General features: G+C 42.2%; 1 protein-coding gene across 1 annotated transcript; it reads right to left on the reverse strand.

The window, feature by feature from the left end:
• Positions 1 to 775: 775 nt before the first annotated feature.
• Positions 776 to 25,943, reverse strand: prom1b (prominin 1 b). Its single transcript, XM_086157430.1, has 29 exons — positions 24,851 to 25,943; positions 16,744 to 16,805; positions 16,451 to 16,477; positions 16,154 to 16,359; positions 15,384 to 15,504; positions 15,210 to 15,273; positions 15,002 to 15,091; positions 13,980 to 14,003; positions 13,462 to 13,679; positions 13,308 to 13,382; positions 13,132 to 13,195; positions 13,003 to 13,011; positions 12,720 to 12,879; positions 12,391 to 12,543; positions 12,166 to 12,289; positions 11,928 to 12,031; positions 10,859 to 10,943; positions 10,622 to 10,768; positions 10,330 to 10,401; positions 9,074 to 9,166; positions 7,709 to 7,726; positions 7,491 to 7,544; positions 7,319 to 7,399; positions 6,920 to 6,988; positions 6,569 to 6,658; positions 5,064 to 5,179; positions 4,373 to 4,472; positions 2,364 to 2,398; positions 776 to 2,251 (listed from the first exon to the last, which is right to left on the reverse strand). The coding sequence occupies exons 1-27, from the start codon at positions 25,095 to 25,097 to the stop codon at positions 4,403 to 4,405; spliced, it is 2,643 nt and encodes an 880-aa protein (XP_086013556.1). The 5' UTR covers positions 25,098 to 25,943; the 3' UTR covers positions 776 to 2,251; positions 2,364 to 2,398; positions 4,373 to 4,402.
• Between the last annotated feature and the right edge of the window lie 79 nt (positions 25,944 to 26,022).

Raw genomic sequence — 26,022 nt, forward strand, 5'->3', positions numbered from 1 at the left:
TTTGAATAATAATAAAGTCATATAATAAGACACAGTGGTCAGTTTCAGGCCAAACCGCACCTCACCATAAGCCCTCACTTTTGATTCTTAGCCAAAAAATAAACAGTACCATTACAGAGATCTAAATATTTAATGTATGCTGGCTGATCTGGGAGGAGAGTGGAGGATGAGGGTATATGTTTATAGCCCGCTGCACGCATGCCCTCAGTGCATTCAGGAAGTTTTATTTTTACAGCCATCAATCTGGGGGGAGAGTTGAGAGGGAAAAAAAAAAAAAAAAAAAAAAGAAAAAGAGAGACACAGGGAGTAAATACAAGAAGTGTATGTACATGTTGTCCAGAACAGATGTTCTCCTAAATTAAGTTACAGCAGTCCTGCTCTGATAGGATGCAATGGTGTCACGCCACACCAGCCCCCCGGCTGCAGACCTGTCAGCGGCCCCGAAAACAGACCTGAACTTTTTCCCGCCAGCGAGTGTATAACTCCACATCTGCATACGTTACATGAACGTCCTGTGTGGTTTGGCAGAGGCATCGTGTTGCTTTTGGAAGGCGGGCGCCTTCATCATCTGATGTGTTTGCATCTCTAATTCCATCAAATACCTTGCTTGCCGTTCTTACTTCTAACAAACCCCGAAACTTTAAAAGATTAATGGGCTTGGTATAGAGCCCCACCCGAAAAATCCCAAAAACCAGACAAACAAAGCAAGAATCAGTCAAATCCGTCTCGTCTGTGAATCACGTGAAAAGAGAAACCAAGCAGACCCGTGTTAGACCGAGATATTTAATTGAGATTTACCGTCATTACACTCCTGCTGGATTGCTGTTTGTGCTCCATGTGTTTATTTATGCAACACGATGAGGAGAAAAAAAATAAAAATAAAATAAAACCCTCTGACAACATGAGCAACTAGGCCTTCTCTAATTGTCTGGCAAACAATGCATATTGTCTGTCTCTATCTCAAACCTTTGTTCGTGTATGTATTGGCTTTACCGTCGTTGCCGTAAACCTAAGCGGGAGAAACCACACTGAGCTGACAATTTCCCCATTTTGTCTTTTGATAGATAATTCAACATTCCGTGAAAAACCTCTTTTGACTAAGATGGGATTGATATCAGTCTCCGGTCTCTTTTAACGCAAAGCTGGCGTCGTTGTGAGCGTAGAAGCGTAAGGGCTCAAGCTGGGAAAACTGCTGGCAACAAGTTTCCCAACTCATTCATGAATCTTGGTTTTTCCTCCTGTTTAATTTTGTACAAATATTGAACTGCATTGACTCCAAAAAAAAAAAAAAAAATCCCTGACAAAAATGCATCTCACCCTTTTCTTTATAGCTTAATCAGGATATATCAGGTAGGGGGCGATGTTTGATTATGTGAAGGCTTTTGCCAGATGTCATTTATTTTATTCATATTAAGGTTATGAGCATGTAACTGTCGGTGTTATTCGCAACAGATCATTCTTGCCTGTTTTTCCTCTGCAGCAGGTGGAGGCAGAAGGCCGCCCACACTGAGCTGGGATCTGTCCAACGTTTCTGTCACCGAGTGCTTGACGATGAAGGGAATGTTGACTTTTGTGTCGTCAGAAAACCGCGCCGCGATTTGGCTCTATGTAAATAAAATGTGGCTTGAGTGTGAAATATTCAGCCGCCGAAGCTCATTAGGATGTTTTTGGGAGCCGGGTGAACAAACTGAACGAAGCTAAGCCAAAATATACGGCTGGTAGTGGCTTCATGTATTCATTTTCAGTTATTGATATCAATATTTTCAGCTTATTCGCTAGCGTTTCCAAAAATGTGAACCATTGAAAAAAAAGGGCGAAAAAAAACCCCCCAAAAAGATGGTAAATGAAACTTGTCAAACCAAAGCAATGCAAACTGACCTCCAACAATTCACACGCAGGATTCAGCAAAGAAACTACATCTACCGAGAGCTAGGTGAAAATTATAAAACAGACATTAACAAAAAAAAAAAAAAATATATATAAAACTTTCAAAACTTTTGAAAGTGTAAAAAATGTACACTTGTGGCCCAAAGTTAATCGGATACGAGTTCATTGGTCTACTGATAGAACTAGCCACAAAAACAGCATTCAAACAGTTGGAAATTTACAGTGTGACACAGAATGACAGTTGGCTGGCATCAGAGGTTCTGGTTGGATGGCTTGAAGGGGCAATGGGGTGGCGGGGCGGGACATCCTCACCAGAGTTCAGATTCTTTACATCTCAGTATAAAAGCCTGAAAGTCCAGTGATCCTGAAGATAAAAAATGAGCGAAAAATCAGAAATAGCCTACCTATGAGTCACAGAGTCTCTGTTGTGCAGTTGTGTTTTGGTGCAAGAAGAAGAAGAAGAAAGAGGTCCTTACAATTGAGGAGAGGTTAGTTCCAGTTCTCTTGTCCGCTGCAGGAGAAAGGAGGAGAGGTTCATGATTGCAACTGCGGCGACACGTCTTTCAGAAAAGCGCCGCATTTCTTTCTAGCTCGAACGGAGACGAAAGCCCGACGTGATGCCGCTCCTCGATTCCGAGGCTAATCTGGTCATCGGGCAACCGGACGAAAATCCGCAATCAAATTAAGCTCTTTTCATTTATCGATTCAGCGTTACGGACTCGCATTGTCAATTATCAACGGGTGCTCTTCACTGGGTGACATCTGGGTCACCGTTCATTTCATGTTCTTGTTGAATTTCTTGTTTCTTGCTGCAACTCATGAATTCCCCCTTCATTTAGCTTTGAAACAATAAAAAAGGTTATAAAAGGTACTTAAATGATTCATTAACATGATATTCATTTAAACCAGGGATGCCCGATACGTCCATCGCAATCGAAGTTAATGTTGGCAGATCGCATGCCTCTACTGACTGACTGAAATACAGGGCAGCCAGGCTGAAATCTTTTTTTTTTTTTTTTTTCTGATACAAACCCCCCAAATGTGCAAGCAACTGCAAGTTCCAGCGAGCAAGTTAGCATTTCCACATCATTTCAACAAAAGAAAATGGTAAAACACAAGTGCGGGAGCCGAATCACGTAAGAAACTAAAAACTTACCACTCCAAAGACATTTCTCACAATGGCACATTCAAAATGCATTTGCTTGATCTGTCAATCTACCACTGGTCTTTCCAAGAAAAGAGCGGCACTTTTGGACCGTTCATAAAAGCTACAACATGAATTTCTCTCCAAAAAAGCGAGCTGAGAAGGAGAAAAAGGTGGAGGAACTGAAACCAGTTGTCCGGTCATTTTTTCGAGACTGTCGACCAGCAGCTCATGTTCGGACAAGGCCGATCTGGCTGTGCAACTCGTCGGAGTAAGGAAATGACCAAAAATGTACTCATGTGCCGTAAGGGTTCATGCAGCGATGCAAGCTGCACATATATTGTGTTAAGTATTCTAAGACGATATCTACCGTAATTTCCGGAGTTTTTTTTGCAGGTTTTGAACACTGCGGCTAAAACAATGATGCAGCTAATTTATGGATTATTTTGGGCTTATGAGATTCACGCCGCCAAAACGTTTAGCTTCGTCACATCGGACCAATGAAATTACAGTGAAATTTTGGGAGCGGTTCAATTCTGACACCGAAGAAGACGACTTGAACGGTTTTAGCGCGCAGGAGGAAGACCAAGATAGCGATCAGCTGGAATAAAATAGAAAATGGATTGACTTTCCTTTGTTATTTATGATTAATCTTTCTCATAAGCCGTGTCACAGGCACTGTTCGGTTTAAAAAATGCATTTCCAGTACGTATTTGTGGATGTTACTGGTATGTATTTAATTAAAAGTTAAAAAACTGTGTAACATCTTTCTGTATAAATATCTCATGTTACAGCGTGGACACCTGCGGCTGATAGACAAGTGCGGCCTTTGTATGCGCACAAATATTTATCTAGTTATTTTTCGCCGATGCGGCTTATATTCAAGTGCGCTCCGGAAAATACGGTAAATAAATATAGATTCAGCATTTTTAGTGCAGGTAGATCATTTTTTTGGTCATTTGAAAAGTAGCAAAAAAGGTGGGCACCCCTGATTTAAACCGTCCGTGTCTCAGAACGCCAAGAGATTCCAGTTCCCCTCTTTGGGATCTCCTGATGGACCAGAAGACCCGCCGCCTCCTCGCAAGATGTTCTGCACACAGTTCATGAGTGGAATTGACAAAGCCCGCTCACACACACACACAAACACACACACAACTTCTCCATGTTGAGCCCAGTGGTTTGAATGAAGTTGCATATTAATGGAGACAAAGATGACACGTGAAGGATGAAGAAGAAATGCTGTAAGAGTCATGGTCTCCATGGTGATGTCTGGTTCACGGTGACTGATTGACGGTTGTGACGGCGAATCAGAGCGGATTAGTCGGCGGTGACGGTCAGTACCTCGCTGAGGAGGAGAACGTTCCTTTTTGGTCAGCCGTCGGAGTAGATCGGAGGGGCAGAGGCTCGAGGAAAGTGGGTCAGAGTGTCGCAATATGGAGAGCTACAGCCACCCATGCACACACACAAACACACACACACACACACACACAGTAGCTTTGTATATCCAGTATCTGCAGAGCAATCTAACATCTCCAAGTCTCAATTAAGATGAATCCCTCCACCGGTCAAACACCGCAGCATGCAGATTGGCATTACTTGTACCTGACCACTGCAAGGTTTCCATAGATACCGCACACCTGATCACCGTGATTACTCGCATTACCCATACTGCAACACAAGAGCAAGGATGGATAGGTAAAAAAAAAAAGAGAGACAGATGGAGTGATGCTCAAAAGACGGTGGTAAGAAAGAAGAGCGAGAGGATATGACTGAGAGAGGACTGAAGAGATCCGAAACGTCGCGAGGCGAGTCGGAGGAGGTGGAAGGATGCATGCAAAATCAAAATGTCAGAGTGCGATGAGCCACGGGTAAGAGCTGGACAGCCAAAGTAACGAAAAAAAAAAATACAGAGAATGGTGATGAAAGGGGGGAAGAGGGAAAAGAGGAGGTGTTAATTCATTTGCTTTTATTTAAAGGGGGGTGATTCCGAAAAGCTAAAGACGACGACAATCTACTGGCATGTAGGACTCACTCTTCGAAGACGTCCTCTGTGTCCATCCTTCTGTAATATTTGGCCAGTTTGATGGAGAAGATGACGCTGGGTAGGAGGAGGATGCAGCAGCCGCCCAGACCGAACCAGAACGTGTTCTGGAAAACACCATTTGGGATATTTCCGTTAACAACCATGTGACTCAAATACTGATGGCAGTTGATGTTGAAATGGTTTGAAATGATGTTGCTAAGAAACCAAAATATCTTCAATATGAGAAAAAAAAAATGGCATTTGCTATCTATTTGATATTCAAAGGGTTTTAAATCTAACCTAATGCTGATTTCTAACAAAATTAAATCTTATCGGTGTTCAATTCAAGTGCAGACAGTTGTTACTATTCAAGTGCATCATGTGATCAAACCACCTCCAATAGAAGGACATTTAAATGCTGCAAAAAGAACTGCTCTGCATATTAAGAGCGGAATTGTTTATGCACAGATATTGGTATCAACATGAGGTCAACAATATAACTGATCGGGCTCGAATAAAATGCGAAAAGCTAAAATAAGTTTCCATCTGACGTCTGCTGAGCTCTCCATTATTGTCTGGATAAATGGGTCACTTGTGCAACGTGCACCGAACTCGATCTTTAGCCCGATCGGCTTCCGTTAATTACATTACATATTATTTTAAGTGTCATTTAGGCTGCAGGGCCACTTGTGAAAACATTTTCTGATCAAACAACCCCACAGATGTGTACGGCAGATAAGAGATGCGCGTACGTTCCGATGAAAAGCGCACCTACGGGACAGATATCCATGCGGTACACGTTATGTAAATACAAAAACATCTCCACATGGAGCTCAGGCGCAGATATTTAGATTCCCTGTTAATACTGGACGCAGTCTGTTGCTTCTTTGAGGTCATCAGGTTCTTATAAGCATCACTTATAGCTCGTATGTCAATACAAAACTCCTCAGTGGCTTCGGCAAGAACAGCACGGAATCTATGGGTGTTACTTGCCACCTTTCCTCAAAACAGACTTTGTCCCATCTCAGTTTGTGTTGAAGACTTGAGAACATTCTGTTCTCGTACATGTGACCAGCTTCTCCGTCTTTCAGCCAAAAACCCAGCGGTCCTTCATCCAGTCAAAGAGCCGTTTATATGGCTGGGTGAAGTCCAGATACATGTAGGGAACGTGCACTGTACATTGCGCACACACTCACATAACACACACTCACACACGCACAGCAGAAATTACGGTCTTAATAGGAACAAAAATCCCTCACATTCACTCATTTATTTATAATCATGTGATGAATTAATGCTTAACAATCCACATTGACTTATTCTGACCCATTTCTGTATCAGTGATTTAGTTCTCTGCTCAGCGCTTCGAGGAAACATTTGAGATTTTTAGGATTGGTCATGGATTTGGGTCTTGGCTCTTTGACTTGGACCTGATATTTCTGTTTGCCACGTGCACAAAAGGACACAAACACAGACACACACACACACACACACACAAAATAAATATTACTTACCACTGAATCGATTATAAAGCTGCATGCTACAATCTCCATGCTGTCAACCAGGTTACTGATGGGTTTACACTGAGCCACTTCTGCAGTCAGCTGTAGAGATAAACACACACACACACACACACACACACACACACATAGGAGAAAATTGAATGTGCAGTGTTAAAGTAGTCTGTGTACAATGAGGAATCTCACAAAGTGCCTGCATTTTACCCAAAGTGCATACTGACATTATAATTGTCATTATAATAATCAATTATTAAATCATTTGATGAAAAATATATTTAATATATTGTAGAATATTTTTATTCAACAACCATGTTAGCTAATAAAAGAGAAGCACGGTGTACTCACAGAATTTTTCACCCACTCTGTGTATTGTGTGAAGTATCCCTCCAAGCTCTGAACATAACCTCTTGTTTCCTTGATACAAAATAAAGAAAAATAGTTGTGTGACTGCCATGTATTCCAGGTTCCTCTGGGATTTAATTTGAACCACCGCAATTGAATTCAAATTTGTGGATGCAGGGCAAACAGATGTCACTGGATAAACACTTTGTTTGTCTTTTGGACGCAGGTGGAATGCTTTGCAGGAGGCTTTTGCAGATTTCTGTTTACTGCGCAGACAAACTGCATCTGTTTGCGGTATAATACAAACTCAAACCCAAACCCGTCAAAAATCAGAAGGATTGGGCTCTTTATGCGCTGTTGGTATTTAACAGAATGCAAACGCTTTGAACCCAAACGTCGTACCTTCTTCACCACAGAGGAGGCGTTATTAGAGATGAGGTACTCTGCTGCATCAATGGCACTCAGGATATTATTGACCTTTGCCTGACAGAGACACATTCATTATTCACAGTAACTGTTCGATCGGACTTCCCGTCCTGACATTTCAAAATAAACATTTTGCCCTTTGTCTCACCGGCACGTCATTGGAGGCTCTCTGGAGTAGTTTGATGCTCTGACTCATGGTGCTCTGCACAGGAAGACAACCGGAGGAGTTCGTCAAACAAAACAAGATCTACGTTTTGAATCGGAACTCCACTCCATCACTGCATGTCACTGGTGCTGATACCACATGAACGACACCGCTATATCACACACGAAACACAAACAGCCGGTGCAACGACAGCAGCTTACCCGCGCCTTCACATATTTCTGTCACCAATGAACGGGAGAGAAGACAGGAAATAGGAAAAGTGAAGATGAAAAGTACCGAGGAGTATTTGTGCATCAATACTGAACTCATTTAGCTCAAAGGCCGAATGCAGTCTTTGCTCTGCTTCTTATTTAACTTTTATGTGATTAAAATGAATTCCTTTTTGTGTGGATTTATTCAGAACACGAGCAAACCGGAACCGTTTTGCCCCGTTTTTGTCATTTCTGATCGGGACTCATTAGAATCGGTAAATAAGCCTCAGACGGACGTTGCACACTGATTGCTGATCAGGCACATAGATTATCAGAGAAAGTTACAGATTAAAAATATTTTTTCGCTTGACTAAGTGTTCATTCTTTCATTATCGATGCCGCTTTTCCTGCGTTCCAGCAGGGGGCGCTGGAGCCTAAACCCGCCGTCATTGGATGAGAGGCGAGCTTCACCCCGGTCGGCTCGCCAGTCGATCCACATATAGAGACAAACAACCATTCACTCCCTCATTCACACGTCTGGACGTTTTAGTCTCCAATAAACCTCCTGCATGTTTTCAGACTGGAGAGCCGAGAAGAAACACATGCAGACACGGGGAGAACATGCAAGCGCCACACAGAAAGCCGGAATCCAACCAGGGACCTTCTTGTGGAGGCGCTAATCACAGCGCTACTATGTTGCCTGTTTGCCTGATTATTTCAATCGAAAAAAAGTAAACAGTAATTGATTAAGATTTTCTTCATTTTATTGCAAGGGTATCTAGCTAATAAAAGACAATTCTCTTGCAAACAGGTAGCTTGGCATCGCTGAGATCTGATATTTTAGATTTCAAAGTGCAATGATGAGTCTCCACGGCAAAAAGGAGCTCCTCATCCGTGACTGCACGCTGATATCACCACTTTTGGTCTCGACGGCGGCTTCACACATCCGCCGGAGCCATTTTCTTGAACGTTTGTCCAGCACATGAGCCGGAGCCAATCCCAGGTGACACAGAGGGAGAGGTGGAGGTCAACCTAGATCGGCTGTCACTCAATCGCAGGGTTGACGTGCACATAAATAGAACCATTCACTCTCACAGTCACACAAAGGGCTATTCAGAGCCTTTAATAAACTGAGCCACGTAGCTTTGGTCTACAGCAGAAAGCTGGCGTGGCCAGGCTATAAGTGAGGGTTGCTTGTCTGGGATGGATTTTTGTCATTTGGAAAATCAAAGAAGTAGCCTTGATCAGCAACCAATGTTATGCAGATAGAGCTAAATTGTCCCAAATCAAGTAATAAGCCATACGATCGATGACATGATATTATTTTTGTTTATGACGTGCATTTTGTAAGAGCGGCGTGATAAGAGACAATACCATGGACTGCTCCATCGGAATCACTTGGTCCCTGTGAATCTGTCTGATGCTGCTGGCGTGTCCCTTCAGGGCGTTCTCCATCGCACCGCGTGGCTGCAAAACATGCAAGAGGAGACGGGAGCCTGATGTTGTTTATTGTCAAAAGGGATGCCAATCACATTTATATCCAGCTGACACCAGTGTCTATTTATCTAGCAGAGAGTACGATAAACCCACACTGCAGGGCGGTTGACAGTTATTTTAGAAAAAGAAATAGAAGAGGGATGATAAATTTGTAATATATGAACACAGTATATCTTCTCGACTCGGGTGCAACCCCGTGGCACAACGGAGCAAGTTTTGCTGCATCAGTTTTGCTTTACCTCAGTAAGTAACAGATTCTGTTGGCTAAATGAGCCCCATGTTTGTCACCCTGTTTTCGGATGTGCACTTTTGTGCAGCCGAGAGTAAACATGAGTGCCTCTCTTGTGTTCCCCTCCAGATGACTGGCACCATAATAACATTACGCCCCACCTGCTTGTAGTGTTTCACTTGCAAAAACATCCAGAGATATGGAGAATTCTGCTGGACATTTTGAAATCCAACTGTCTGGAACTTAAACTTCCACATTTTAGTGATTGGAAAATATCATTAAATATATCAGGACCAAAAAGGTGAATCAAAGTGGTTTATTACCCATTTAAAAAGATGACACACGGCAAAGAAAGCTTAAATTGCAGCGTAGATCAGATAAGACTACTCAGAGGTACCAGTGTGTGTGTGTGTGTGTGTGTGTGTGTGTGTGTGTGTGTGTTGGGCACCCACACACAACCACATTTGTTCACAACTGTTTCTGTTTGCAATTATAGCTCAATTAAGTCTTGGGCAACTTATGAATGGCCCCCCAAAAAACAGATAGACTAATCTCTCTGCGACGCCGCATGTACCTTTAAATGCCACAGCTGCGAGATGTATGTACCATGAATGTGTGAGTGTGTGTGTGTGTGTGTGTGTGTGTGTGTGTGCATTGATTTGTGTGCATATGCTCAAGGTGAATGGGGACCTTGTTCCACCCGACGTCATGAGCATTAGGCAAAGAAATTATTCAGGAAACGCTGTCTGGCTTTATTTGGGGGTGCTTCCTGATTTTTTTTTCCCATGTCATTAATGTAAGGTATACAATATTAATTTCTGTTTAAGGAGAAAACCAAAGCAAAAAGTCACACACTAAGTTGTTAGCGAAGACAAGAAGTGGATTAATAAACCCATGAACTCACCAGTTGGTCTGCCTGAGCCTCCAGGTCAGCAGCGAAATCTAATAGATCCACAACTGTGACTCCTTTATTTACCTAAGACAAGATACAATATAAATGTGAACAAAAATACAGATTAGCCTGAATTCGGTGTTTATTTCACTTTTACATTCCTAATAAATTCTCAAAAAATAGCGGAGTGGAAATGCGCTTTAAACAAACTATAATAACGAAAAATAAACTTGCAGGAGGTTTTTCGTGCCGCAAGGCAAGTCTGAGTAATGTGACCGTGCTAACAGATATTAGCCTCATGTACCTCAGCCAGGTATAACTCAAAGTCGATGTGTCCGATTCCGCTGTTGGCGAAGTTGATGAGCTTCTGTTTGTCGGCCTCCTCGAGCAGAGTGACGTCCTGCAGATCAACCTTCACGCTGCCAAATAATTTGGCCAGATCCCTGTTGTACTGTTGTGAGACAAATTTACAAAATCAAAAATCAAAATCCACTGAAAACAACACAGTGCTTGCAGGCTTGCAGGGAAAGGAGGCTTTTACCACAGTTCTGTTGAGGAAGGAGTTGATGTTGAACATTGTCTCCAAGTGCAGAGCGTGATACAGACCGTTGTTCTCGTGGCACTCCCTGCAGAACAAACGCCATGTAAACTTGTTTTTTTGTAATTTTATCATTGAATTGCTATCAGCATCGAGAAATTTCTCTGAGGTCAGAGATAAAACTATAAAATCATACTGCATGTGTCTCCAGTGATGTTGATGGAACGTGATCTCCAAATCATTGTTTCCTGTTCTGAACATTTCTTGCACTCATATTCATATGAAAAAATTACAGAGCTAATTTCAATATTATTCCATCAACCAACAAGCAAATTGTTCATCAACTCAAAAGTGCTAAAATTCAGCGATCTGGAGGACTTCAAACAGCTCAAATAATTTATAAAGCAAATAATAATATGCTTCCAGATCGTGTCAACAAAGATGTTCCTGATCCAAGCCTGTGTATATGAACTCAAAGGGACTTTTATGTTTAAAACAACAAATGCAAGAACAAATGTAAAACAAAGATGCATATCATTAAAGTGGTCAGTCGATGGAATAATTTTAAAAATAGAAACATATATCACACTTCATGGCATCAAAACCTCACTTAGAAATCATATAATTAAAAACATAAAACTGAATTATGAACACCAGTCCTTGTAAACTGACTGTTGTATGTATGACATAGTGTATGATATATTTATTTTTTCTGTATTTCTAAAATGTAAGAAGGGAAGGCAAAATATGCTGAACCTTCGGCCGAGACCAGATTTGAGATTTTTACGTACTTGATTTATTCATGTTGAACAGACCCAAATGAATTCACTCGAGTATTTATACTTAGCAGTTTGAAACTCAGCCAGATATGTTCATATGATGGCACCTTTAAAATATAGTTTTCGTAGAATTGGAACATCAACAGGCTGAATAACAATCAGTATCACTGGTGGAAAAAAAACAAACAAACCTGAAAAGTTTTTATACTCAGGATGAAAGGTCAGTTAACAATGCATTACTTTCAGAAATCAAATCAAAATAAAAAACGTGCAACAAGACTTTTTTTTTTTACCTGTACATGCTTCCCAAAGTTAAGTCAATGTTTGGATTCTGAAACAGCATCCCAGGAAGGAAGTTCTTCTTGCTGGGATGGACCAGAAAAGGTGTGTCTATGATCTACACACACACACACACACACACACACACACACACACACACACACAGATGTGTAATTATTGTAATTATCAGCACAGTGCGGCAGTGTTGCCTGTTATGCAAGGCAGAACCCTTTCTGAAATCCCGTGCTGCACCTTGAAGAGCTGTCGGTTGGCGAGCGGCTCACACAGCAGCTTTTCCGTGTTGCCCCCGACGACGAACAAAGCGGTCACGATGGCCATGAGCACCCAGGCGAACAGGAAAGAGAAGCCCACCCCTCTGAAAGAGACAGAATGACAGAGGATACGCAGGTAAAAATACGAAAACTTGAAGTTCCGTTTTTCTCCCCCTCCAGTCAAACCGTTGCTATGGTAACATACGCCATGAGCAGGTTTCCTCCAGTGTTTGACAAACAGCCACGTGTTGTTGGCGTGGCCTGCTTGTCGTAGCCGCAGGTGCCACACAACAGACCCAGGACATTGAAGGCCAGGACCAGAACCACCATGCAGAGCACTGCCACGCAGCCGATCCACCTGAGATACCGATAAACAAATCAACTACTGTAGCTTTAAACCCACTGTTACAATAAAAGTAATTCTAACTCTAAATGTCTGCGTAGGTTCTCATTCATCCAACTCCCGGTCAGTTATTGTCTAATAAACCTCCAGACAGAGGTTCGTCCCTCAGAGCACGTCATAAATGCACCAACCTGTAGAAATCCATTTGGTCGATCTGTGGATAATAGGACTCAATGTTCTTCTGCCCCTGGTTGAGGAAAACGGTGAAATTGGCCAGCGACGCTTCCACTGGAAACATCTTCGCAAAGCTGTTGATGTCCGTACCGATCTTATCCAGCATGCCTTTCACTCCTAAACACGCACAGATGGACGAAAAATCAGAAACACACACATGAATCAACCAATATGGTGCAGCCGTAAGAGGAAGGAAGGGGCGTCTTCTATTGACAACATAATGGACAGAACGGGACTTACGAGGCAAAGCTGGAGGTTCATCGCCCAAAATGATGCGGGTGGGAATGAGAGGAAAGGAGTATGAATTGATTTTAGCAAAGAAAACACGCCGACACACACACACGAACACACACACACGTACATGCGTACCTGCGATAATATTTCTGGTTTGGTCTTTAACCATTCTCGGTGTATCGTTAAAGGATGAATAACCCTGACGGACAGGTGGGAAGAAAAAGCAGCCGATTCAGGAGACGTCAGCTTTCACCCACGAGTGTGTTTAATGTGAAGAATAACCATGAGAGAGGCGAAAGAGCAGCATCTACCTTTTGCACAATGTTACTGAGATCTGTCTTCAGGACCACGTTGACATTAGCCAAAGCATGATTGACATTCGGAAGCTGAAAATACAGGAAGTGTAAATGTGTGACGTTTGAATGCCGTCTCCTTGCGATTTTCCTGAAACGCTCTCACGCGCACCCTGGAGAAATCGGCGTTGATTCCCAGCTGGGACAGGGTGGACCTGATGCCGTTGCAGGTCGGGGACACGGCTCCGTTGGTGCAGGCCGGATCAGACAGGGTGTTGGACAGCGATGCGCGCTCTCCAGAGAGACTGGCTTGAAGCTTCCCCGTTCCCTCTTGGAGAACCTCTAAAGAAGAGCTGACGCTCTCCAAAGCTCCATTCGTCTCTCGCAATGCTGCAAATGACAAGGAAGATGGAATTTGTATCGTTTTTAGCCACTCTTGTATACAGCGACGTCCCAACATACTGATCTATCAAGTGTTGTTTGTTTCATATTGGCCAAAATGCACACAAAGCACACAATGTGGACAGACGCGTGCAGCCAAAAAACAATCGAAACACCAGCACCACAGGAAAACCACACAAAAATATTCAAAACACACAAAACGGGATGGTTCGGGATCAGAGTCTAACACTTGGGGTCCGACGACGTGGAGTCACGAACACTGAGGACATTCAGAGCCGCTCTCGTTACCGTTGATGGCGCCCTCGACTTTGGCTTTAGATGAAAAGCAAATGTGAGAAAATGAAAGAGGGATATGAGGATTGGGTTTTTTTTCCCCTCAAAGGATGCAACACGCTCCAGAAACAATCTGTAGTATGTACACATGTGGGAATCCTTAGAAGCCACAGCAAAGACATTGCTTATATATCTATCTTCATCTTAAAATGTTTAAAATGATAATTGATGCCATTAGGTGGCTTTAAGTAAACCTATCTTTAAAATTGTTCCATTATTGTATTATTATCATAATATCATTATTATCATTATCATATCATTATCGTCATAACTGCAAATTCATTTCACTTCATACTGATACAGTTGGCATATATTTACATATATACAGGACAGGTCTCAGAAAATTAGAATATTGTGATAAAGTTCTTTATCTTCTGTAATGCAATTACAAAAACAAAAATGTCATACATTCTGGATTCATTACAAATCAGCTGAATTATTGCAAGCCGTTTATTATTTTAATATTGCCGATTATGGCTTACATCTTAAGAAAACTCAAAAATCCTATCTGAAAATATTAGAATAGCATGTAAAAGTAATTTTTGTTTTTTCAATTTGATTCCAGAAGATAAAGAACTTTATCACAACATTCTAATTTTCTGAGACAGTCCTGTATATACGTATATCTATACACACACACACAAACACACACAAACAGAAGAGAAGATTTATGGATGTAAATCCATATGAAGTGAGTTTGTGTGAGAGAAGAGGATGCAGAGAAAAGGGATTAGATGGAAGAAAAATGATTTTCTGTGTGTATACATACATACATACATACATACATGCATACATACATGCATACATACATACATACAAACACACACACGTGTGTTAGTATTCTGAGCAGCCCATTGGCTGTGTCAGCAGCACAGAATGTAATTGTAATATTGATGGACAGACCATGTGTGTGCATATGTGTGTGTGTGTGTGTGTGTGTGTGTGTGTGTGTGTGTGTGTAACGTGTCATGTTTTACCTCCCACCATGCGCAGGGCCGTGTCCAGGGAGGGAATCACCTCTTTCTCCAGCTGACTTTGAATCCTCCCACCCAGCAGGGGGCCGATGTCTGGCAGGAAACGGGGAAACAAGATTGATGACGGTCTTTGACACACGTGTGTGTGAGTTTCCTCTCAGGACAGGAAGTGATCACGTACACACTCAGGACAGAAGACGAGTAAACTCACTGTCCAGGTCCGAGAGGACTTTATTCTTGGCCGTCGTGTACTGAGCCGTCAAGTAGTCGATTTGCTGTAGGGACATCGAAAATAATAGAAAATAAGTTAAAAAAAGAGTGAGAGGCCAAACCAGATGTTTGCGTATTTGTCTCCATCCCCAAGTGTGTGTCAGCGAGTTCCTACCGAGGGTGTGTTGTTGGCCAGCGTCCTGAGATCTCTCATGTTGGTATTGATGAAGCGACGAGTGCTCTTGATCTGGGCGCTGACATTGTGGTTTGCAGCGTAGGCGACCAGTACTCCCAAACTAAAACACACACACACACACACGCACGCACACACACACACACAAGTGATGATGACTCTGGATCAGCAGAGGGCAGCAAAGCTACATTTGCATATTTAAACCAATGAGTACCCGGGCCTGCAAATTTACCAGAATACACCCGACAAGGTGAGAAGTCAAAGGATTTTCAAAAAAACAGTTTATATCTTTACCTAGCTTAGGAATAAGGAGCAACCAATCAGCTGTAAATGTGTAAATTGTACGCTTCATTTATCTGAATTCAGTTGAAATCACGAGGAACAGTGTTGCAGGTGAAAACGTCAATTCTGTATTAACTAAAATGTGACACATGCAGAACGACTGGGTTGCAAATCTTTGCTTTTTACTCCACAAACCGTTCTAGAAAATATGAAAACGACAGAACCCGTTGTTATTTTCAGGCTTTCTGGAGAAAACATCTGCTCCCTGTGGGGTCAAAAACACAAAACCCGCCCAGATGGGACAACAATGTGTGTGTGTGTGTGTGTGTGTGTGAGGTGAAAGCGCTCATTCAGACAGAGAACCCTCTCACAGTCAGCCAAGTCAAATCACTCACACCTCACATCTCGAACAACCCATAGGCCGATGATGCGAAAAAAAAAAAAAAAAGTGATGCTAATGGGAAACTCACATGATGAAGACGGAGGTGGCGATGAGCGAGGCGGTGTAAAAGCCCCGCTGACAATCCGCGTTCTTCCTCTGCCGCTGGTGCATCTCCCCGCCGCAGTTCTCGCAGCATCGGCAGATACAGAAACAGGTGGCTATGATGGGCGTGAGGACCACAAACAAGACGCCGATGGTCGAGCATATGAGGAATCCGGCCTCGTAGTAGATCCACTGCGGGAGGAGAGCGATGGTCCACTCATTAATCCCCTCTTCAATTCCAATATACGGTTCGAACGCGAGCGCGCTGTTAACAGGAGTTTACCTGCAGAAGGAGGACCACGTTCTCCGGCTGCTCCAGGCGTGCACGGAAATCCATTCACACACAAACGCACGAAGCCGGGAGAAGGAAAAATAGGGGGGAAAAGACGCACAAATTGAAAAAATGTTCAGTGCATCAAACAAGACATGAGAATTTCAGTTTGTAGAATATTCATGGCGTGCTATAAATTATTTAAAATTTCAGAATGACAGAAACCCAGTTGCTCATCGCGTGAAATACTGAATGTGCACACTATTGATCTTTATTCTAATAATTCAAAAAAAGTCGTATCATACCTTTCTCCATTCCTCCAGTTTGATTCCCCCCATGTTCTGCTGAATGACTTTAACAATCAGATCTGGAAAAAAAGGAAAAAAGGGGGGAAAACTTGTTTACAACTGTGGAAATTTTCCAATGTGATAATCCATAAAATAGCGCCCATCTACAGCCAGCAGATGGGATGGATATTCAGTGTAATGTCCGTCAAAACATCTATTTATTCATTCCTAAACAACCAAATAGTGGATTTTTAAATTCAATTCTACTATAGTTCCTCATATATCTGATGAGTGAATAACTTTGGAAGCAGCGGGAAACTTTTACCACGGCAGCTCAGTCGATGTGTGTGTTTACAGGGCAGCTAATCTTAAGACTAGCTGGACCATGAATCACTGCAGTTACCCAGCAGATAAACACACACACACACAGACACACACACACTAGTGTAAAACTCATGCACATCCTTTTTCACTTGAACATTCAATTGCAAAAACAGGAAGTAAGACAGATTTGACTTGATGCCATTATGGAGCTGAAACAGATGGAGTTAGCATGTGGACGATGCTGACACAGCTGTCTCTCTCTCCTTTGGGAAGAAGGGATGCAGCATGGATATTTTTTGCTAAAATCCTGATACATCCGAGCTTGGTTGCGGACAATGTAGCCAAGACAAAACATTTATCTACCTTCTAACGCCTCCTAAAATAATGGCGTCTCAATTGGCACATGCAGACATAATGATATTTTCGGCCACAACTAGACACTTCATTGAACAACACACCAGGCTTCAGCAAATATACTGCTCAAAAAAATAAAGGGAACACTTGAACAACACAATGTAACTCCAAGTCAATCACACTTCTGTGAAATCATAGTGTCCACTCAGGAAGCAACACAGATTGATTTTGACTTGTTTTAAGGACATTACATCAAAGTTGGATCAGCCTGGAGTTTGTTTTTACACTTTAATTTTGAGTGTGATTCCTAATCAGACCTCCATGGGTTGATACAATTGATTTCCATTGATCATTTTTGTGTGATTTTGTTGTCAGCACATTCAACTGTGTAAAGAGCAAAGTATTTCATAAGAATATTTCATTCATTTAGATCTAGGATGTGTTTTTTAAGTGTTCCCTTTATTTTTTTTGAGCAGTGTATATAGGTTCAGCTCTTGGAAATGCTTTCCTTCAAAGCCAGTGACTTGCAAATCATTGAATTCTTCTGTAAACACCGGTGTGTACATTCTGAATATTTCTTCGACCATATGGATGATCATCTTAACACCGACAAAGGTTTTGCAAAGTGTTTGGACCGCAGGAGGCACGGGGCCGATATGTAGGCCGACGGGATCTGTCAGCTCTGCAGATGCAGCATATGAGCGCATCCCAGTCGTGTCGATGCCACCTGTTGGTGCTCAGCTGCTTAGTTAGCATTAGCCACTGAGGGCAGTTAAGCTTGAAAGCTTATTTCAGTGACCCAGTAGGTATCCGCTACGAAGGGACGGGGCGAAGGGGGATAAACAACATTCGCAATTAGACCTGAAAGCATCGAGAGACCCACTCAACGTGGGCGATTCATTATTAAAACCAGCATCTCTCGGAAAAAGGCCACACTTTCGAGCATTTGTGCAGAGCAGCTACCTCTTATAAAACAATAATCACTTCTCACTGGTAATTACTGAATGCCTTATTTGCGTCTTTTGACCGCGTAACCGACTCACTGTAAATCAGATTGAGGAAACGCACAGTAAGCAGTCGCAAATGACATTACAACCAAGCAAAGACTAAACCCATCAACAGCAAACAATCACAAATCACACACAACCTCTAGTCGGTGTGTAAGTTTACAACCTTCTTACTGTAAATATAATTTACCGCAATCCTTCCCTGACCTGCAAAGATTACTGACAGGTGTCAACAAAACCTTACGCAACTCCGCCAGTATTTCTTCTGCTTTTTTGCGCAGAGGAACTCATATAACTGCATTAATATCTATCATGGAAACACTGAGGGGAACGATTACGTGGCAAAAAAAAAAGGACTTGGACGCCGGAACGGTTTCATTTTAACGGTGTTGATGGTTGGATGGAGTCAAAGAAGTTCACCCCCCTCAAAAAAAAAAAAAAAGACTTAAGACATCTTCTTTAAAGTAATAAAATAAGGATTTAATTTATATATCAATTATTTATAAAAATCAAGCAAAAAAAGACAATCTGAAAAGTTGGATGTTGTTAAATAACATCTCATTGTTTAGCTCTTATATTTTATGAAAAACTACAAGTACCATTATTATTCGGTTCTGGATTCAATGTTGGTGTTTTCACATATCACAGTGGTTGCTTACTAATAATCATGTTAATAAAGAGAGCAATTCAAAAACAGTAGTTTTACAATTTGTCAAAAGAGTTTAGATAATAAGAATTCCAATATAAAATGCATTTGATCAGAATGGACCTCAAAATCAGTCAACAAATTTGATTTTTTTTGACTTCTTGAGACTTTTACAGTCCCGATGGTACTGCTGGGTAAGATGACCCATTGGGTCAAAGTGCAAAGGTCAACAAAATTTGACAAACAAAGCAGATGACTTTTGAGTTTGGCTGATGGATGGTCCATTCATTCCTTATTTTTGTGAAAATTCCGTTGTTATACCAACAATGTCCATGCCTGATGTACAGGCAGTCCTATAGCAAGTATTTAGTCTGTTTCCTGCTCTTTGTATCTCTGTGACACACTGAGGCTAAAAAAGTTACACAACCTGGAGAAAAACATCTAAGAGGATTATTAAACATCTTTTCCTTGTCCCATTCCCAACCTTATGAGGTGAGCCGTGTAATATCGGAAAACGGATCAGGCTGAGAAAGGACAGAAGAAATCGGCTGTTTAAAAGCAGCAGGTGTACAGAGATGTAAGTCAATCGGTTTGAATCTAACATCCAAAACCTTGACACAGTTAACATTATTTTGGTTTTGTTTTAGTTTCTGCATAATTCTGCCTAATCCAGAACTGAGATTGTGCAGGAAATATATTCAATTCATTGAGACTGAAGAACAATTTCCACGGTGATGAGATGCTAATATGCAAGCGTTGCAGGATTGCAGAACCCCTTTGTGTTTTTAATGGCTTTTGTTTATCAAAACACAGGTTAAATTTGCAGACTGGGATCAGACAATTGCACAAATTTACAGAGGAATACAAATCCTCACTCCTTGTTTCGTTCGGCATGATCTGATTCCACACTCTCACTTTCTGATAAGCCCCCTGTTTACTACTGATTACAGTAATTAAGTCGAACAGACAAATACCAGAACTATGACCCACTTTCTTCCCGTGCACGTGTGCATGCGCGGCTGCGCTCGTGTTTGTGTGACAAAGCCATCTGTAGTAGTGGCCACCGCGCCGTGTTACCGTTAGCCCGGCGGATGCTAATCCACTAATCTACCCCCGTGTGTAGCAGAGGGATAAGACACAGCCTCCTCAAACAGCGAAGCAGCCCGAAAGGCTTCTTCAACACGAGTAGGAACTTTCCCAGCGGTTTGGAGGGACACGCACACGCCGGTGTGCCAGTGAGCAAGTCATCAAGTCATTTCTGCAACCAAACCCCAGCTCCTGAACCCAAATCCTGTAAGGTTTCATTTCACTGTATGACACTTGTAATTACAGTTGATTGATCCATAAGCAATCATGTTTGCATTCATTGCCAGTTTTTTTTCTGATTATTCCTACAACACTGGGTGGGTTTGGCTGGTGTTTTGCAGACTGTTTGTTCCTCAACGTGGATTTGTTTCCACGCAACTCAGCAACATAATTGTACCACAGCCGCTACATCAGCAAGGTCTTATTTAATATCATAACACTTATGTTTTACCAGATGTGCAAACTTACAGATCAAAAATTTACAGCTTCAACCCATTACCCCTTGTAAGTCGGGAATTTGGTCAAAACACTGGATTTATCAACATTTTCAGTCGAAATTGTTACTTCTGAACACAGGTGGTCCTCAATTGATGACGTACTCGATGAACGACGACTCAGAGTTATGATGGGCATTACTACAAAATTTAGATACGCACAGAATGCACTGGCAGCGGAGCTGTGAGCGAGTGCGTATTGTATGCGCTTATAATTGGCCTAGATTCAACCAAATATAAATATTAAAGAAAAAGAAAAGGTAAAATAGTTCAGTACAGATGGCATACATGGAAGCACATACTGTACATAGTATGGTAGAAATGCAAGTTTTTTGGTTAACCAAAAAAAAACAAATCGCTTAACAACAGGCCCCTTGCAATGTAACCCTGTTTTGAAGTGAGGACTAGCTATACTTCAGGTAGATTGAGCCTGTTCAGGTGATGTGAAGATTCTGAGGTGTATACCAGGATCATGGTGTCAGATGCAGGTGTGGGTTTAAAGATGGAGGTTAATCATTGATAAACCAACCCGAATGTTAGCGTATTTATACAAAACGCCGCTGTAGGCCCACGTGCTATCACGGTCATGTGACCAACCCACCATTGGGGCTTCACCGGTGAAACGGAAGATGCAAAATTCTCATTGAAACTTGGTAAAAGCCAGTGTAATGGCATGACAGCCCACCAGCAGAGATGTCACCACACCTCCATTGACTCCATCACAACATCTCCACAAAGGTCATATGGAGCAGGAATCACACGTTCTCATGAACACATGGAGTAACAATCCCCCTGAGTTGTTTTTGTGTCTGTCACGCCGGCGACGACCTAAATAACTTGTCAACACGGGCTTTAGATTTAGACTGACGCCTTCCAGAATTAAACTGAACATCCAACTGCGGTTGGCGCCCGCGAGGTGTTAATTTCGGATCCTCTCCGTGGTGTATTACTGGTTTAAAGACTCATGGTGTGAAAGCAAAAATGATATAACAAACAACTCATATTTAAATGAAAAAAACACAAAGTTAGACAAACTATAACATGACATAAATGTGTTAATTCCATCCTGTGGATTTTAGTCGTCCGAAAAATACTGGCTTCCTCAGGACGTTTGTCTTTGTTTTTAAATAAATTTCTACAGAGAACGTTGCTTATCATTTTTAGTCATGCAACTTTATCTATAAAAACGCTTCTTATTTTTTCCTGATATATTATAAGTGCTCAGCCAGGCGATGGATATTATCAATAAATGAACACACACACACTTGGAATGTACGAAAGGGTACGTCAGTAGTTACTGCTAATGCATCCATTGATCGACAACAAAAAACGATCAGATTCAATAAATAAGGAAATTGAATCAAAAGCTAATTACTCGATTTTAGATGTAAATCTCTGCTTATTTGGTCTCAAATTTGCACCAGAAACCCCAGCATTGTTTGGTGATTTTTGCAGTTTCTCATTGTTTAATACGTCCAAAGAAATACTGACGTAACTTCAGGAGCGAGTCATCAAGTATCTATGCTATTTGCGAAGGAGTTGCTGCCACTAAAATAGGATTAGCAGGTACAGGGTGAGGTTGGAGCTGCCGAACATCACAACTGTGCAGGTGCAAAGGGCGCCGTGGTCGTTCTGGGATGTGGGCCACTTCCACCTGGGAGGTGGTCCACCTGTACGAGCCAGTGGCAACACTTCATAGTGGAAAGTCCCTGTCAGTGGCAGCATATGGTCCTTTGGATTAAGGTATTACGCAGTGATGCAGGTGACCGAGAAAGCCTCTTCTAATCGCTGATCTGCTAATTGATTACCCAGCCAGCCGCTCTAACCCTGGACACCAAAATGGCAGCAACTTAAAGCCTTCAATCCTATTGCGCGGCGTCATCCTCCAACGTGACCACACATCGTCGTCCATACTTTGCACATACAAAACCCACTTTTAGGTTGGCAAATCTTCAAATATTCTTGATTGGATACTAGAAGCAGCCCTCGCTGCCCTGGTTGTGATCACATGACCGGCATGAGCAGTGTTTTATTGCCTCAGCATATACACAGAGAGGATCATTTTTGACAGCTATTGATCCAGTAATGACATTAATCTGCTCAAAACGTTGGTTTATGAGCTCAGCGCGGCCTCCCTTCATGCAGACTCCATGCTCTTTTGCCCCAGGGGCAGGACATCGAGTCACGGAGGGTGTTTGGAAGTCACGCTGTGATTATTCATAACATATTAAAAGTGGAGTCGCCATCTTCTCCCACACTCCAAAAACATGCAGGTTTATTGAAGACACTTAATTGTCCAGATGTGTGAATGAGAGAGTGAATGGTTGGACGTCACAATATGTCACGTGAATGACAGGATGAAAGGCTGTACATGATGGGAGAATGAGGAAATAAATGGACGCATGGCTCGTCTCTATTTGGCATATGAATGACTGTATGTTTATATATGAAGTGTGAATGAAAGGGTGAATGCGTGTAAGTCTATAGCCTATGTTTTATGTGAATGAGAGGGTGAATGGTTGCACATGATGTGAGAATGAGGAAATGAATGGTTGTATTTCTGTATATTACATCTGAATGAGAGGGCTGTACTTCTCTATTTGGCAGAGAAATACCTGCATGTCTATATATTACATGTGAAAGAGAGGATGAATGGTTGTTCATGATGTGAGAATGAGGGAGTGAATGGTTGTACGTCTCTATATGTTGCCTTGCGATCTACTCATGCCGGGCCCAGGGTGAACCCCAGCTCTCGAACCAATAACATTACATTACATTACATTACATTGCATTTGGCAGACGCTTTTATCCAAAGCGACTTACAATAGAGGACATAGGGAATGCAAATACACTTGCAAATACATGATGCACAGGAAATATACAGAACAGTAAGCTTGGGTTAGTGAGGTTTTTTTTTTGTTTTTTTTGACAAAGACATACACAAACGTACACATGCACACTGCATAGCCTAACTTGCTGCCTAACCTGAACTCGGGCATCAGCGCAGTAAAAAGTCCTGAAAGAGAACAGTTTTTACCTGTTTCAGAGTTTGGATCTCAACCCTGAGCACAGGCTAAGCGGTATACATAATGATGGAAAGGATAGAAGTTGAAAGAGGGATAACAGGAAGAGTCCCGCTCTGCAAATAATGGCAGGCTTTTGGACTTTGCTGTTTAGTTTGCGGCTAAACATTGGGCAGACTCTGAAGCTAGAAAGTCAACTTTGGGTCAGTAGGTTCCCACCTCTGCGTCTATGTTCAATATTCAGGCTTAAAACTATACATTCAGACTTTCGTTTCCATGGTTTCAATAAATTTCAAGTCTCACTTTTGACCAGCTGTTTTGCCAGATCATCTGCTCCTGTGTTACCGGTGATGCCCCAAATCTCTGAAGCGAGGATAAAAAAATGCTCTGTTTCCTGTGTCGAACACTCCATCTGGTATCCCATTAAAATATATATGTTTTAATGAAATGAGAACATTTTTAGGAATAACTCTAAAGTGAGTGCAGGCTTAGACAAAGAGTGAACCCAAGAAAAAGGAGAAGTTTGACCTTGAGGAAGTCCATGACGGTAGAACTAAATGTATTGACCAGTGAAAACTGACAGCGTCAAGATACGAAAGATACAAAATAACACAATGCCTCATAAGGTTACACATGAACTACACATAAACCCCAATTAATTGCTCTTCTATGTCACACCATGTAACTAATATATAACCTTTGGGATGGCATTGATTTTGTTCAAAAGTTTGTCATAGGTACAGTCTGGTAATGTGTTTCCCTGTACAATGAAATTCTTAATTTGCTGTCTACAGTGAAGCCAGATCAGGAGCCTAAAAAAAAACAATAAATAATTTGCATATAAATGCAATTTATGTCACTGCATATGGGAATATTGATTTAGACGCAACCCATCTGGGGTTACTTTCAGCTTTAATCCACTCTTCAGAATCACAATTACTTTATTGCTCCCAGAGGGAGAAACTGATTTTTGTTACGGCAGCAGCTGTAAATGATGCAAGATAAAAAATAAACATGTGCATGGGAAATATATAAAAATTAAAAATATCAAAGTATGATTAATGCACTATATTTGCATTGGATGTGGGTTATTGCACTGAATTAAATATTGTTTCAATGAAACCTTAATTTTGGGGGGATTTTTTTTTTTTTTTTAATTTAAAATTTTGTGGGATGGAAGGGTGAGCTCACCTTTGGGAAAGGCGTTCGGCTGCACCACGTAGAGAAACGCGTGGACCATGTGGAAGAGGATCCCCACGGCCCCGGGCTCGTAGTAGGCGTGGGTGTCGTAAACGGCCGCCGGTACGAAACCAAAATCCAGCGGCTCCGCGGGCGGCGGAGGCCCCCGCTGCCTGCGGGAGCCCGGCGGGGGCGCGTCCGGCTGTCCGCCGGCGGCCCCCCAGCAGAGCAGCAGGACGAGCCAGCGCGTCCACGGCATGGCCCGGGAAATTGTCCGGCTACGGGACACCTGCCGGGGCTTTTAATCCCAATGTAGCGCCGACAGCCGTCCGGAAGGGGAAACTTCTGGGCGGAACATCCAGCAGGCTCGGGAAGTGTGACGGCCGTCAGTCCCCTGCGGAGTGCGGACCCCCCACTGGCATCCTCCCGGGAGGCGGACCGACGGGACGGGGATGTGCGCGTCCTCCGTGTCCTGCCGCTCATCGGATTAGGATGGATTAAGATGGCAACCCATCCACCCCCCCTCCTCCTCCTAACAAAGAAAAAAAGTTAAGGACTAAAACTAGTTTAAACTGTAGAGATAACACAATCAGATGAGAATTTGAATGTTATATGACAGTTATCAGACGGTGATGACAGATTACATGAAATTGCCAAATAATCTGGCAACCCAGAGGTGGTCCATTTTTTTTTTTTTTTTTTTTTGCTGCTGATGGAAGGAGTGCTAATTCCTGGTGAAAGTAGTAGCTCAGTTGTTCACCGGAAGCTGGTCCTGGTCTGGTATTTACCAGAGGGGATTTGAGGACTGCGTGTTTACAAAAAAAAAATTAAAATGGAGAGTGGACAAAATAGTGACATGGGATTATAGCATTTTCTCATATTCTGGTGGATGGGAGTGCCATTTTAAGTACTTATTATAATGAATGTGATCATCTGTACATTTGCCTTGATTCAAGTGTGAACGCTGAGATGTTTGCTGGTGACCTGTGACTCTTTCCTCCGTCATCTTGGTTTCTCCGTAACACACACAGCAGCGGCTGAATGGACCACTTCATCAGCACCGACAGACGCTGTAGAAACAGGAGCAGATAGCTTCCAGTTCAACCTTCAGGGAGGGAGAAAACACAAAAAAACTTTCTTTGTGCATTAATGTGTGTGATGACAGACTCTAAATCCGAACGGCC

This window comes from Fistularia commersonii, chromosome 12, assembly GCF_037954325.1.
Source record: "Fistularia commersonii isolate RoL2024-O1a breed Wild chromosome 12, RoL_Fcom_v1.0, whole genome shotgun sequence".
Classification (NCBI taxonomy): Eukaryota; Metazoa; Chordata; class Actinopteri; order Syngnathiformes; family Fistulariidae; genus Fistularia; species Fistularia commersonii.

What these genes read in the sequence shown, in the direction of transcription:
- prom1b (XM_086157430.1), bottom strand. Translation starts at nt 25,097, where the DNA reads ATGCCGTGGACGCGCTGGCTCGTCCTGCTGCTCTGCTGGGGGGCCGCC. An exon ending in GACCAAATGGATTTCTACAG is followed by an intron (nt 12,544 to 12,719) that starts GTTGGTGCATTT and finishes TCGGTATCTCAG; the next exon opens with GTGGATCGGCTGCGTGGCAG. An exon ending in AGGCTCAGGCAGACCAACTG is followed by an intron (nt 9,167 to 10,329) that starts GTGAGTTCATGG and finishes CATGTTTTGCAG; the next exon opens with CCACGCGGTGCGATGGAGAA.